Raw genomic sequence first — 12,587 nt, 5'->3', positions numbered from 1 at the left:
GGCGATCACGTGACCCCGGGAGCCTGCAACCGTCATAAATATGAGTTGGTTGCCAAGCGTTTGAGTTTTGATCACATGACCATGGGGATGTTCTTAAGTGTGAAAATCCATCATAAGTCACTGTTTTAATGCTGTTGTAACTTTGAGCAGCCACTAAACGGTTTGTATTATTTCATTTCATTCTGTATTGTTGCATTTCATTCTACAATACAGATAGTCTTCTACTTACAGTAGTTCATTTAGTGGCTATTCGAAGTTACGACGACACTGAAAAAAAGTGACTTATGACCAATTTCCACACTTGCCATGTGGCAGCATCCCCACTGTCAAGTGATCAGAATTTGGATGCTTGGCAACCGACTCATATTTATGACGGCTGCAGCGTCCTGGGGTCATGTGTTCACCTCTTGCGACCTTATGACAAGCAAAGTCAATGGGGAAGCCAGATTCACTTATTAACCCTGTTTCCAACTTAACAACTGCAGTGATTCACTGAACAGATGTGGCAAAAAAAAAAAAGTCACAAAACGGGGCAAAATTCACTTATCTGTCTCACTTAGCGACAGAAAACTTGGGCTTAATTGTGGTCGTAAGTCGAGGACTACCTGGCACAAATGTTTGGTGTTTTTTTTTTTAACAAACCAAGAGTGAGAAGATTGGGAGCTGCACATTTTCATGCTGCCACTAGATGGCACTCACGTAAAGGCCCAGCACCTGGGATTTGAAACTATGATTTGCATCATGTAAAAAACAATGGGCAAAACTTTTGATTGTATGGTTGTGGCTATTATTTTGACTTTTGTTTTGACTCCCTCTTCGTAGACAACTCTGTTTAGGGTTTGTTTTCTTGCTTGGGTAGAGGGTGCCTTCAAGTCATTGTTGATTCCTGGTGACTGACTGTCTGGACAAATCCCTGAAGTTTTTTTCTTGGCAAATTTTTAGGAGTGATTTGCCATTGTCTTCTTTCTAGGGCTGAGAGAAAACGGCTGGCAGAAGGTCACCCCAGCTGCCTTTGTGCCTAAGGCAAAACTAGAACTTGGAGTCACCCAGTTTCTAACCTGATGCCTTAACTATCTCAGATAGCCGTCAACGTATGACTGTAATTGAGCACAGAAGTACGGTTGTAAGTTGTGGTGGTCATTAAGCAAATCACAATGTGGCTGTGCCTGATTTTACGACCTTTTTTTTTGCTGTGGCCATTAAGTGAATGTGGCAGTTGTAGAGTGAATGCACAGTTGTTAAGTGAATCCATCGTCTGCAATGGGAATTTTTTTTTTTTTCTAGAAATGAAGTAAATGCTAATTTTAGTCCTCACATGTACATTAGGTATGGATGTTTATTTACGCTGTGATTGTGTTTCATTCAACTCCTCTATTGGCCTCCTAGAGTCACCACAGGTGGGATTATTTTTAAACCAATTTAAACTAATTATTATTAGTTTAATGAAAAGAAGGACCAGGGGAGACATGATAGCAGTCTACCAATATCTCAGGGGCTGCCACAAAGAAGAGGGAGTCAAGCTATTCTCCAAAGCACCTGAGGGCAGGACAAGAAGCAATGGGTGGAAACTAATCAAGGAGAGAAGCAACTTAGAACTAAGGAGAAATTTCCTGACAGTTAGAACAATTAATCAGTGGAAGAACTGGCCTCCAGAAGTTGTGAATGCTCCAACACTGGAAGTTTTTAAGAAGATGTTGGATAACCATGTGTCTGAAGTGGTGTAGGATTTCCTGCCTAAGCAGGGGGTTGGACTAGAAGACCTCCAAGGTCCTTTCCAGATTCTATTCTATTCTATTCTATTCTATTCTATTCTATTCTATTCTATTCTATTCTATTCTATTCTATTCTATTCTATTCTATTCTATTCTATTCCATTCCATTCCATTCCATTCCATTCCCAACAGTGCAAATATATCTAGGTATGTCTACTTTAGTGGAAAGAAGGATATGATAGCAGTGTTCCAATATTTAAGGGGTTGGTACAAAGAAGAGGGGGCCAACCTATTCTCCAAAGCACTAGAAGGCAAGACAAGAAACAAAGGATGGACACTAATCAAGGAGAGAAGCAACCTGGAATTAAAACTTCCTAACAGCGAGAACAATTAACAAATGGAATGCCTTGTCTCCAGAAGCTGTGGGTGCTCCATCACTGGAGGCTTTTAAGAAGGGATTGGACGACCATTTGTCTGAAATGGTATAGGGCTTCCTGCCTGAGCAGAGGGTTGGACTAGAAGACCTCCAAGGCCCCTTCCAACTCTTGTCATTCTGTTATTCAAATCACGTGCATGCCTTAAAACAACAGAGGGCTGTCTGCAGGTCATCACTGGCCTGCAGTGGTCCATAAAGACCATCTTGACTTTTTTGACCACAGAAACATACTCCTGTACCTTACTGCTGCCCAGCTGACCCTTCGCTTCCTCTGAATGGGTTGCCATGTCGAGCCTTCCATCCCCTTCGGTGCTTCGCAGTTTTCCAGAGGGCTGGAAGATAAAGAGTTGGGAAACAGAGAGAAACGTTTAATAAAAGTTGCATCCTCGCACCCCCGCTAGAGTCTGCCTGCCAGGATCTGCAGAGCCCATTTTGGTGGACGTGCAGACATGTCTTAATCTTGGTTTGGCAAATCAAGAGAGTTTTAGAATATTTCCCGGGAAGGTAATATACATAATATTTCTTATACATAATATTTCTCCCTCTCTTCCTATTTTTCCCACAACAACAACAACAACCCTGTGAGGTGAGTTGGTTTGAGAGAGAGAGTGATTGGCCCAAAGTCATCCAACCAGCTTTTGTGCCTCAGGCAGGACTAGAATTCACCATCTCCTGGTGATTGTCCCAAAGTCACCCAGCTGGCTTTCATACCTAAGGCAAGGCTAGAATTCCCAGGCTCCTGGTGATTGGCCTAGTCACCCAGTGGATTAGGCTGAGAGAGAGTGACTGGTCCAAAGTTATCCAGCCAGTTTTCATGCCTAAGGCGGGACTAGAACTCATTTTCTCCTGGTGATTGGCGCAAAGTCACCCAGTTCGCTTTTGTGCCTCAGGCAGGACTAGAACTCACAGTTTCCTGGTGATTGGCCCAAAGTCACCCAGTTGGCTTTCATACCTAAGGCAGGACTAGAACTCCTAGCCTCCTGGTGATTGGCCCAAAGTCATCCAACCAGCTTTTGTGCCTCAGGTGGGACTAGAACTCACAGTCTCCTGGTGATTGGCCCAAAGTCACCCAGTTGTCTTTTGTGCCTCAGGCAGGATTAGAACTCACGGTCACCCACTTTCTAACGTGATGTCTTCACCACTACACTAAACTGGCTCTCTTAATATAATTAATTAATGATTTGGATGAATCAATGGAGGGAATGCTTACAGGGTGCGTGTGTCAAAAAAGTTAAAATGGAAGACTCCACTTAGTCTGTTTTTATTTTATGTCCCATTGTACATGTAACATGTTTTTTTTAAAAAAAGCAGTGGGGCTTTTAAACAGATGATGGAGGTCGCTCCTGTCATGGCACTTTAGCCCACACACCTCAGCAGATGCCCAAAATACTTATCACAATGGCAGGTAGCCCAAAACAAGGTATGCAGAGCTATTATTTCTTAAATGCTAATGAGAAAAGAAACACCTCCATCTTAATAAGAGCCATTCGGGCTGGGAGCCAATTAATGAGGGAGATTGTGAGCTCCTCTACATGGGTGGCATAAATCAAGCTTGATTTGCTTGACGCTTGCATATGGATTCCTGAACTTAGCAGGGGTTGGACTAGATGGCCTCAGGAGACTCCTCTCTCTCTCTCTCTCTCTCTCTCTCTCTTTCTCCAGACTTCTGAAAGAGGGTCAAGTCATGCGTCATACAGCCTGCAGCGGCTGATTCCGCCCTGCTGCATCTGTCCTAATTTTTGAAATAAGACTCTGGAGCACAGGAGGGATTAAGAAATATGAATGAAGTTGTCGTATCAGTGGCCTCCTACAACAAGAGGCCCTTGTTTATATTCCTGTGGGGGGAGGCATTTTGTCAAAGGACCAACTCCTCAAATCCAGAGCTGAGCCTGCGAAGAGAGCACAGGTAATCCTCAACTTATAACCACTCGTTTGGAGATCGTTTGAAGTTACGACGGCACTGAAAAAGGGTTTTCGCATTTACAGCTGTAAATCCGCATCCCCATGGTTATGTGATCAAAATTCAGGCATTTGACAACTGGCGTGTATTTGTGACGGTTGCAGTGTCAGGTCATTTACCTTTTGCAACTTTCCGACAAGCCAAGTCAATGGGGAAGCCAGATTCACTTTACAACCGTGTTAACAGCTGCAGTGATTCACTTAACAACTGTGGCAAGAAAGATGCCAAATGGGGCAAAACCAGGGGTGAAATGCTCCCGGTTCGGCGGGTGGTTTGGAGAACCGGTAGCAAAAATCCCTGCTCCCCCACCCCCATTGCCCAGCTGAGCCGCACAATCATCAGAGGCTTTTAAAAAAATTTTAAAAGCATTTTTTCTACAGTCTTTTTGGCCGAAAAAATGCTTTTAAAAGTAAAAAAAAAGGCTCTGATGATCGCGCGTCTCAGCTGGGATCATCAGAGGCTTTAAAAAAAAAAGAAGAAAGCCTCTGCCAATCAGGCAAGTCAGGTGGGGTCGTCAGAGGCTTTAAAAGCATTTTTTTTGCAACCTCTTCAGCCGAAGAGGTTGTAGAAAAAATGGTTTTAAAAGTAAAAAAAAAAAAAAAGTTGGCCATGCCCACTCAGTCATATTACACCCCCCCAAGCCATGCCCACAGAACTGGTAGTAACAAATTTTACATTTCACCACTGGGCAAAACTCATTTATAACAACTGTCTTCCTTAGCAATGGGAATTTTGGGGTGAACTTTGGTCGCAAGTTGAGCATAGCAAAATTAATTCGTGGTAAAGGGCCTAGTTACTTTAGTGATGGCCTGTCTCCCCTCCAGCTAGTCCTCGACCTACAGCTATAATGGAGCCTGCTCATTAAGGTCGTAAGTCGTGATGATCGTAAATTGGCTCACCTACATGACGGACATGATTTTACGAACTTTTTTGCGTTAAGCAAATTATGACTGTCATTAAGTGAATCCACAGTCATTAAGTGAACATCCGTTGTCATTAACTAAACCCATTGTTTGCTATGGGTCAGTTTTTGCCGAAAAGAAAAGTAAATGCTAGTTTGGGGCATAAATGTTGTAATGGGGTTGAGTGACCATGAGGGCACTGCAATCTGCTGTATATGTGGGACGGTTGCTGAGCAACCTGAAATGCAGTCACCATAACCACAGGGTGGTTATTCGGCCGTCGGAAGTTTGGAACTGGGTCGTAAGTGCCCCTAGGGCAGGAGTGGGCAAAATGTGGCCCTTTTACAACCTGTGGACTTCAACTCCCAGAATTCCTGAGACAGCCAAGCTGTCTCAGGAATTCTGGGAGTTGAAGTCCACAGGCCATGAAGGGGCCATATTTGCCCACCCCTGCCCTAGGGAGATTCATCAGAACTTTGGATGGTCACTAAGCAACCAGTCATAAGTCAAGGACTACCTGTAACTTTTTCCAGTCCAATTCAATCCTACAGGGTTGGTGCACTTGGGTTCCTTTGATTAAACAATGTTATCTATTGGGATCCTTCTCTCAGACTTAGACTTAGACTAGAATAACTATATTGTCACTTTGAATTATTGAATCTGTCATCTGCACCTCTATAACTGTCTGGTTTGGTTCTGCAACCCAACAAGACAGACACAGACTTCAGAGGATAATTAGAACTGCAGAAAAAACAATGGCTACCAACTTCCATGGAGGTCCTGTATACTGCATGAGTCAAAAAGAGGGCTGTGAAAATATTTACAGACCCTTCGCATCCTGGACATAAATTGTTTCAACTCCTACCCTCAAAACGACGCTTTAGAGCACTTCACTATACAACTAGACACAAGAACAGTTTTTTCCCGAATGCCATCACTCTGCTAAACAAATAATTCCCTCAACATTGTCAAACTATTCATTAAGTCTGCATTACTATTACTATTAATCTTCTCATCGTTCCTATCACCCATCTCCTCCCACTCATGACTGCATGACTGTAACTTGTTGCTGTATCCTTACGATTTATATTGATTGTGTCCTAGTATGATTCGATTGCTTATTTGTACCTCTATGACTATCATTAAGTGTTGCACCTTATGATTCTTGACGAATGTATCTTTTCCTTTTATGTACACTGAGAGCATATGCACCAAAGACAAATTCCTTGTACTGTATGTCCAATCACACTTGGTCAATAAAGAATTAATTCTATCTATCTATCTATCTATCTATCTATCTATCTATCTATCTATCTATCATCTATCTATTTTATATGCCGCCCTTCTCCCGTAGGACTCCGGGCGGCTCACAGAATAAAAACAACATAACAATAAAACAACGCTAAAACAAGCCAATTTAAAATCCCCAGAAAATTAAAATTAAATGGGAACGGGAACTCCGCAGAGCCTTTTTGCGCGCTCATCTCAGCGCCTCCGGGGCGCCCTCGGCCCGTGTCGGGGCTCTCCACCACCTCCAATATACACTACATAACCATGACAGAATAAATAAATAAATACAAAATTATGCATATATGCACATATATTATATGACATGGAGAAACAACACAGTCTAGTTCGGATGTATACATGTACATGGTGAGAAAAACGAATCTTGTGAGTTTACCAGAAGGATGGCATAGGGAACAAAGCTGTTATAGAAATTGGTAGTCCTGCTATAGATACTTTGAAACCTCCTCCCAGAGGGGAGCAACAGAAACAGACTGCAAAATGGGTATGTGGGGTCTCTAACAATGCTTCAAGTTCTAGTGCTTACAAGTGGTATCCTGAATAACAAAAAAGCCTCTGGAGTCTGGGGAGGGCGAAAAACGGGCCTACTGGGCCCACCGGTAACCTTTTTGCCGTGGTGTGCCAAAAGTGGGGGAAGCATGGGGGGAGGGGTCGCATGCACATGCACAGGGGGGTGGGACTTGGGGGGCATTGAATTATGGGTATGGGCACACATATGTGCGACACCCCTGCACTCCCCCTGCTTTTGGCACACGACAGCAAAAAGGTTAACCATCACTGTCCTATAATCTTCTCTGCTGTCCTTACCACTCTCTGTATGGACTCTCTATCTGAGCCGCTGATGCCACCAAATCAAACAGTGATGCAGTTTGTTAAAATGCTCTCAATCGTGCCTCAGTAAAAAGTGGCCAGGACAGAAAAGAGAAAGATGTGCTCTCCTCATCCAAAGCAGGAAATGCCGGTTTGAATGCTTCACTAAGGATGACATGTGGAGATAGCAGTTCAGATTGTTAGTTATCTGCACCCCCCCAGATACTTAATACTGTTGACCATCTCTACAGCTGCATCCTTGATACTGAGTGTAGTATGACTATGCCGGCTCTTTCTAAAATCTCTGTGGTAGCTCCTGCCTTCTGGAATGAGGTCCAGATGACCTCCACGCTGCTGTTGTTCAGAAGAACCATGAAGACCTGGCCCTTCACCCAGGCCATAGATGAGGGAGACCGAGATCCCTCACTTTATCGTGCTGGCCATCCTTTATCTTTAATTTTTATTAATGTTATTGTAATTTTTTGTGAATTGTTCTGAGCCACCCTGAGTCACTGAAAGTTGGGTGACGTACGTTTAATAAATTGTGTGTCCGTAATCTACAGTTAGGCTCACAATCTAAAACTGGTAGAAACTTAATCGTTCAAGACCCAACTAAGAACTATTAAGGAGCACCTAAGATAGATTTAGGGGACGTGGTGGCTCAGTGGCTAAGACGCTGAGCTTGTCGATCAGAAAGGTTGGCAGTTCGGCGGTTCGAATCCCTAGTGCGACGTAACTGAGTGAGCTCCCATTACTTGTTCCAGCTTCTGCCAACCTAGCAGTTCGAAAGGATGTAAAAATGCAAGTAGAAAAATAGGGGCCACCTTTGGTGGGAAGGTAACAGCGTTCCGTGCGCCTTTGGCATTTAGTCATGCCGGCCACATGATCACGGAGACGTCTTCGGACAGCACTGGCTCTTCGGCTTTGAAACGGAGATGAGCACCACCCCCTAGTCAAGAACAACTAGCACGTATGTGCGAGGGGAACCTTTACCTTTAATATTTAGATGCTTGGGTCAGCCAGATGTTTGAACTGGATTTGACACTTTAATCCACCCACTGAGTCCTTCCGAAGGATCAGAGATAGATAGGCAGATGTTGGTACTTTATGGTGCCAAAGGTATCATCGCAGAATGTCAGCTGTTCCAAGCAAAGCTGACTTTTGCAATTGACTGACGGTGAATTTGTCAATGCCAACGGTGTTTGAGTGGTACTCCCGATGTTATGGAGTTGCACCCCAAAGGGCCTGTTACTATCGGTGCTAACTTTGCTTTCCTTTGCCAGAGTCGTTCTGCTTCTATTTTTTAGGCCTTTGTATTTTCTGACCTTCTTTTTATTATTAGTTGCAGGGGGTTCCATGATCTCATTCCAATTCGATTGTTTCCCCCCACCCTCCCCTTCTTCATACAAATCTCACAGCAGACGCAGGCCAATTTTGGACGCGAGCCAGATCATTCTCTAGCCGTTTGTCTCTCCCACCCCAGCAGTCTCAGATCCCAGCTGCCCAACCTGGCATGGCCACCAACTGCTCTCCATCCTTCGGCTGGCCTATTTTTCATCTCCATGGCAACTGCCTCTTTGTCACTGTATAGGAAATGCAGACAAAGCCCACACTCTCCATTGCCTCCGGGCCAAAGAAAGGAGGGAGGGAACAAATCTGGAATTGCCGTCTCATTATTTGACCCCATTCTCATGCAAGGCGACACCCAGGTCCTTCCAGCCTGGCCTCCCTTCCTTAATTCATCATTTCGTTTCGGATTTCTTTTCCACCCTCCCCTCCCCACCTGACTCAACATATTGGAGATACCCTTTGTAAAAGTACAGTATTCCTGGACTTATGACCTCAACAAAACCCGAAACTTCCATTATTGAGCGAGGCAATTGTTAAATTGTTAAGTGAGTTGCTTTTTTGCCACAGTTAAGCAAATTACTGCAGCTGTTAAGCGAATCACATGGTCATTAAGTGAATTTGGCTTCCCCCATTGATGTTGCTTGTCGGAAGCCAGCTGGGAAGGTCACAAATGGTGATCACACAACTCCAGCATAATGCAACGGTCATAACTATGAGACAGTTGGCAAGCGCCCAAATTTTGACCACAAGACCTTGGGAATGCTGCAACGATTGTAATGTGAAAAACATTAATGTGAAAAGTCAAAATCTCCATTCCCTCCCCACTCCAGGGGAAAGATACTGCAAAATCTCCATTCCCACCCTACTCTGGGGCCAGCCAGAGGTGGTATTTGCAGGTTCTCCAAACTATTCAAAATTTCCACTACCAGTTCTCCAAACTGATCAAAATTTCCGCTACCGGTTCTCCAGAACCTGTCAGAACCTGCTGGATTTCACCCCTGATCTAAACACAATCACACGTGTCCACCTAATTCAGTGATGATGAACCTATGACAAATATGTCAGAGGTGACACATCACATTTTGGGTGACATGCCAGCGATCATCAACACCCGACAAGAACTATTTTCAAAAGTATGTCCTGTCCTCACATGGTTTTCAGAGACTGCATGAGAACAGGATATGCTCTCACACAACCTCTGGACAATTGATGTTTCTTTATATCATACATAGCACCACATATGATTGGACTGTGTATTTTTAAAGCTAACTGAATCTGTATAGAATTGTTTCTCTTCCATTGGTATTGGAGAGTGTGACATGCTAGTAGAATCAAGTTAGGCGTTTTCCAAACTTCCGATACACTGAGCCCAAAAGGTTTTCCATCACTGATGTGATTCATACAGTGTACTAAGCTTTGACTTTGTCTGATCGTGGTTTTTTTTAATAAATCCAAACAACTTGCTGTAAACATCCTAAGACTAAGTCATAAAGTATGGTTTAACCATTGCAGCATCAGAGTTTGTAGGACATGCCAGGCCAAAATGTGTCTTATGAAAGTAAAATCGTAATAATTTTATCCCAAGATAGATAAATAGATGAGAGAGAGAGGGAGGGAGAGAGGGAGAGAGAGAGAGAGACATGGATGACAAATAGATGACAGATTAGATAGCGAGAGAGAGATATGACAGCTAGATGACAGACTAGATAGATAGATAGATAGAAATAGATGATGGATGACAGATTAGATAGCGAGAGAGAGAGAGAGATGACAGATATAGTTAGAAAGAGAGTGAGAGATGACAGCTAGATGACAGATTAGATAAACCGTGGCCCAGATGTGTCACCCGCAGGCCACACCCACCCCAGTTCCACGAATGGCAAAAATGTCACGAAACATCACGTGATAGCAACGTGACGCCGCAAGTTTGATACTGATGGATTAGATAGATAGATAGATAGATAGATAGATAGATAGATAGATAGATAGATAAAGAGAGAGAGAGAGAGGGAAGATAGATATAGATAGATGATAGGTAGATAGAATAGAATAGAATAGAATAGAATAGAATAGAATAGAATAGAATAGAATAGAATAGAATAGAATAGAATAGCAGACTTGAGAGGGACCTTGGAGGTCTTCTAGTCCAACCCCCTGCCCAGGCAGGAAACCCTACACCACTTCAGACAAATGGCTATCCAACATCTTTTTTTTATTATTATTTGATTTATATGCTATCTTCTTAAAAATTTTCAGTGTTGGAGCATTCACAACTTCTGCAGGCAAGTTGTTCCACTTATTAATTGTTCTAACTGTCAGGAAATTTATCCTTAATTCTAAATTGCTTCTCTCCTTGATTAGTTTCCACCCATTGCTTCTTGTTCTACCTTCAGGCGCTTTGAAGAATAGTTTGACTCCCTCTTCTTTGTGGCAGCCCCTGAGATATTGGAACACTGCTATCATGTCTCCCCTAGTCCTTCATTTCATTAAACCAGACATACCCAGTTCCTGCAACCGTTCTTCATATGTTTTAGCCTCCAGTCCCCTAATCATCTTCTTCTGCTCTTCTCTGCACTCTTTCTAGAGTCTCAACATCTTTTACATCATGGCGACCAAAACTGAATGCAATATTCCAAGTGTGGCCTTACCAAGGCATTATAATAGATATAATAGATAGATAGATAGATGAGAAAGTGAGAGAGAGAGAGAGAGAGAGAGAGAGAGAGAGAGAGAGAGAGAGAGAGAGAGAGAGAGAGAAGATAGATATAGATAGATGATAGATAGATAGATAGAGATATGTAGTTAAATGATAGATAGATAGATAGATGATAGATAGATAGATAGATAGACAGATAGATAGATTCATAGATAGATAGATAGATAGATAGATAGATAGGATAGATAGATACAGATAGAGAGAGAGAAGATAGAGATAGATAGATAGATAGATAAGATAGAGAGAGAAAGCGAGAGAAGATAGAGATGGATGGATGGATGGATGGATGGATGGATGACAGATAGATGATAGATTAGAGAGAGAGAGAGAGATAGAAAGAGAAAGAGAAATGACAGATGACAGTAGATAGATAGATAGAGATAATAGATAGATTGATAGTTAGATACATAGAGAAAGAGAGAGAGAGAGAAATAAAATTCAAGGCAGCAAACACCAAATACAGTCCTACCTACTGCATACTTTCCCACAACAACCTCCCTGTGTGACAGAGTGATTGACCCAAAGTCGCCCACCTGGAGTTCACTATGTACTTTAGAAAAAGAATGGTAGCAAGTGTTCTAAAAATAAGCAATTACATTTTCTTCCTTCTGCCCATTTTATTTCAGGCAGTTGAGACAGACCTCCATAATTATGCAATAATTACATAATTCTTTCTTTCCTGGAATTGCCTTCTCTAAAGAATAGCTCTCAGCATAGGTACAGAAGAAATTGGGCAAGCATTTATCCTTGTTCTCCACTTTGGGGAGAATGGGGGGGAAATATGTGTCAAAAAAAAAAAGTCAAAATGGCAGCCACACAGTCAACATCCTGATCCTTTTTCACCCATACGAAATGGAGAAGGCCTCCATCCTGCAACGGCAGCTGCCATCTTGACTTTCGTGACCCTTCCATGCTGACACCACTGTCTCTAGAATAGCATTTCTCAGCTTTCAGATGGGTGGACTCCAACTCCCAGAATTCCCCAGCCAGCTGGCTGGGGAATTCTGGGTGTTGGAGTCCACCCATCTGAAAGCTGCCAGCGTTGGAGACACTGGTCTAGCATGGCTTAGGCCCAGGATACTTGTCGGACCATCTGCAGCCAGCAACGGCTTCCCATCGCCCGGTGCGTTCTCACAGGGAGGGCCTTCTCCGGGTGCCGTCGGCTAGACAATGTCGGCTGGCGGCCCCCAGGGGTAGAGCTTTCTCTGTGGGCGCACCCACTCTTTGGAATCAACCCCCCCCCCCCGGGGCTTCGGTTGGCTCCTGACCTTCGCACCTTCCACCGCGAATTAACAACATGGCTGTTCACATCGCCCAGCCTGGACTGAGGGGTTTTTTGATTATTTTAATGGGTTTTAATATATGTTTAAATTATATATTTATACATTTATGT

At 43.2% G+C, this 12,587-nt stretch overlaps 1 protein-coding gene across 2 annotated transcripts in view; it reads right to left on the bottom strand.

Moving 5' to 3' along the window:
* APC2 (APC regulator of Wnt signaling pathway 2) overlaps positions 1 to 12,587 on the bottom strand; it is an 81,066-nt gene that overhangs the window by 22,597 nt on the left and 45,882 nt on the right. For both annotated transcript variants that reach the window (XM_034422639.3, XM_034422640.3), the window contains exon 8: positions 2,388 to 2,480. In XM_034422639.3, the coding sequence (XP_034278530.2) occupies positions 2,388 to 2,480 (93 nt within the window). The remainder of the gene's footprint in view (positions 1 to 2,387; positions 2,481 to 12,587) is intronic.

This window comes from Pantherophis guttatus, chromosome 1 (assembly GCF_059756535.1).
Source record: "Pantherophis guttatus breed Tessera chromosome 1, ASM5975653v1, whole genome shotgun sequence".
Lineage (NCBI taxonomy): Eukaryota > Metazoa > Chordata > Lepidosauria > Squamata > Colubridae > Pantherophis > Pantherophis guttatus.
This window is presented reverse-complemented; position numbering and strand designations above follow the sequence as displayed.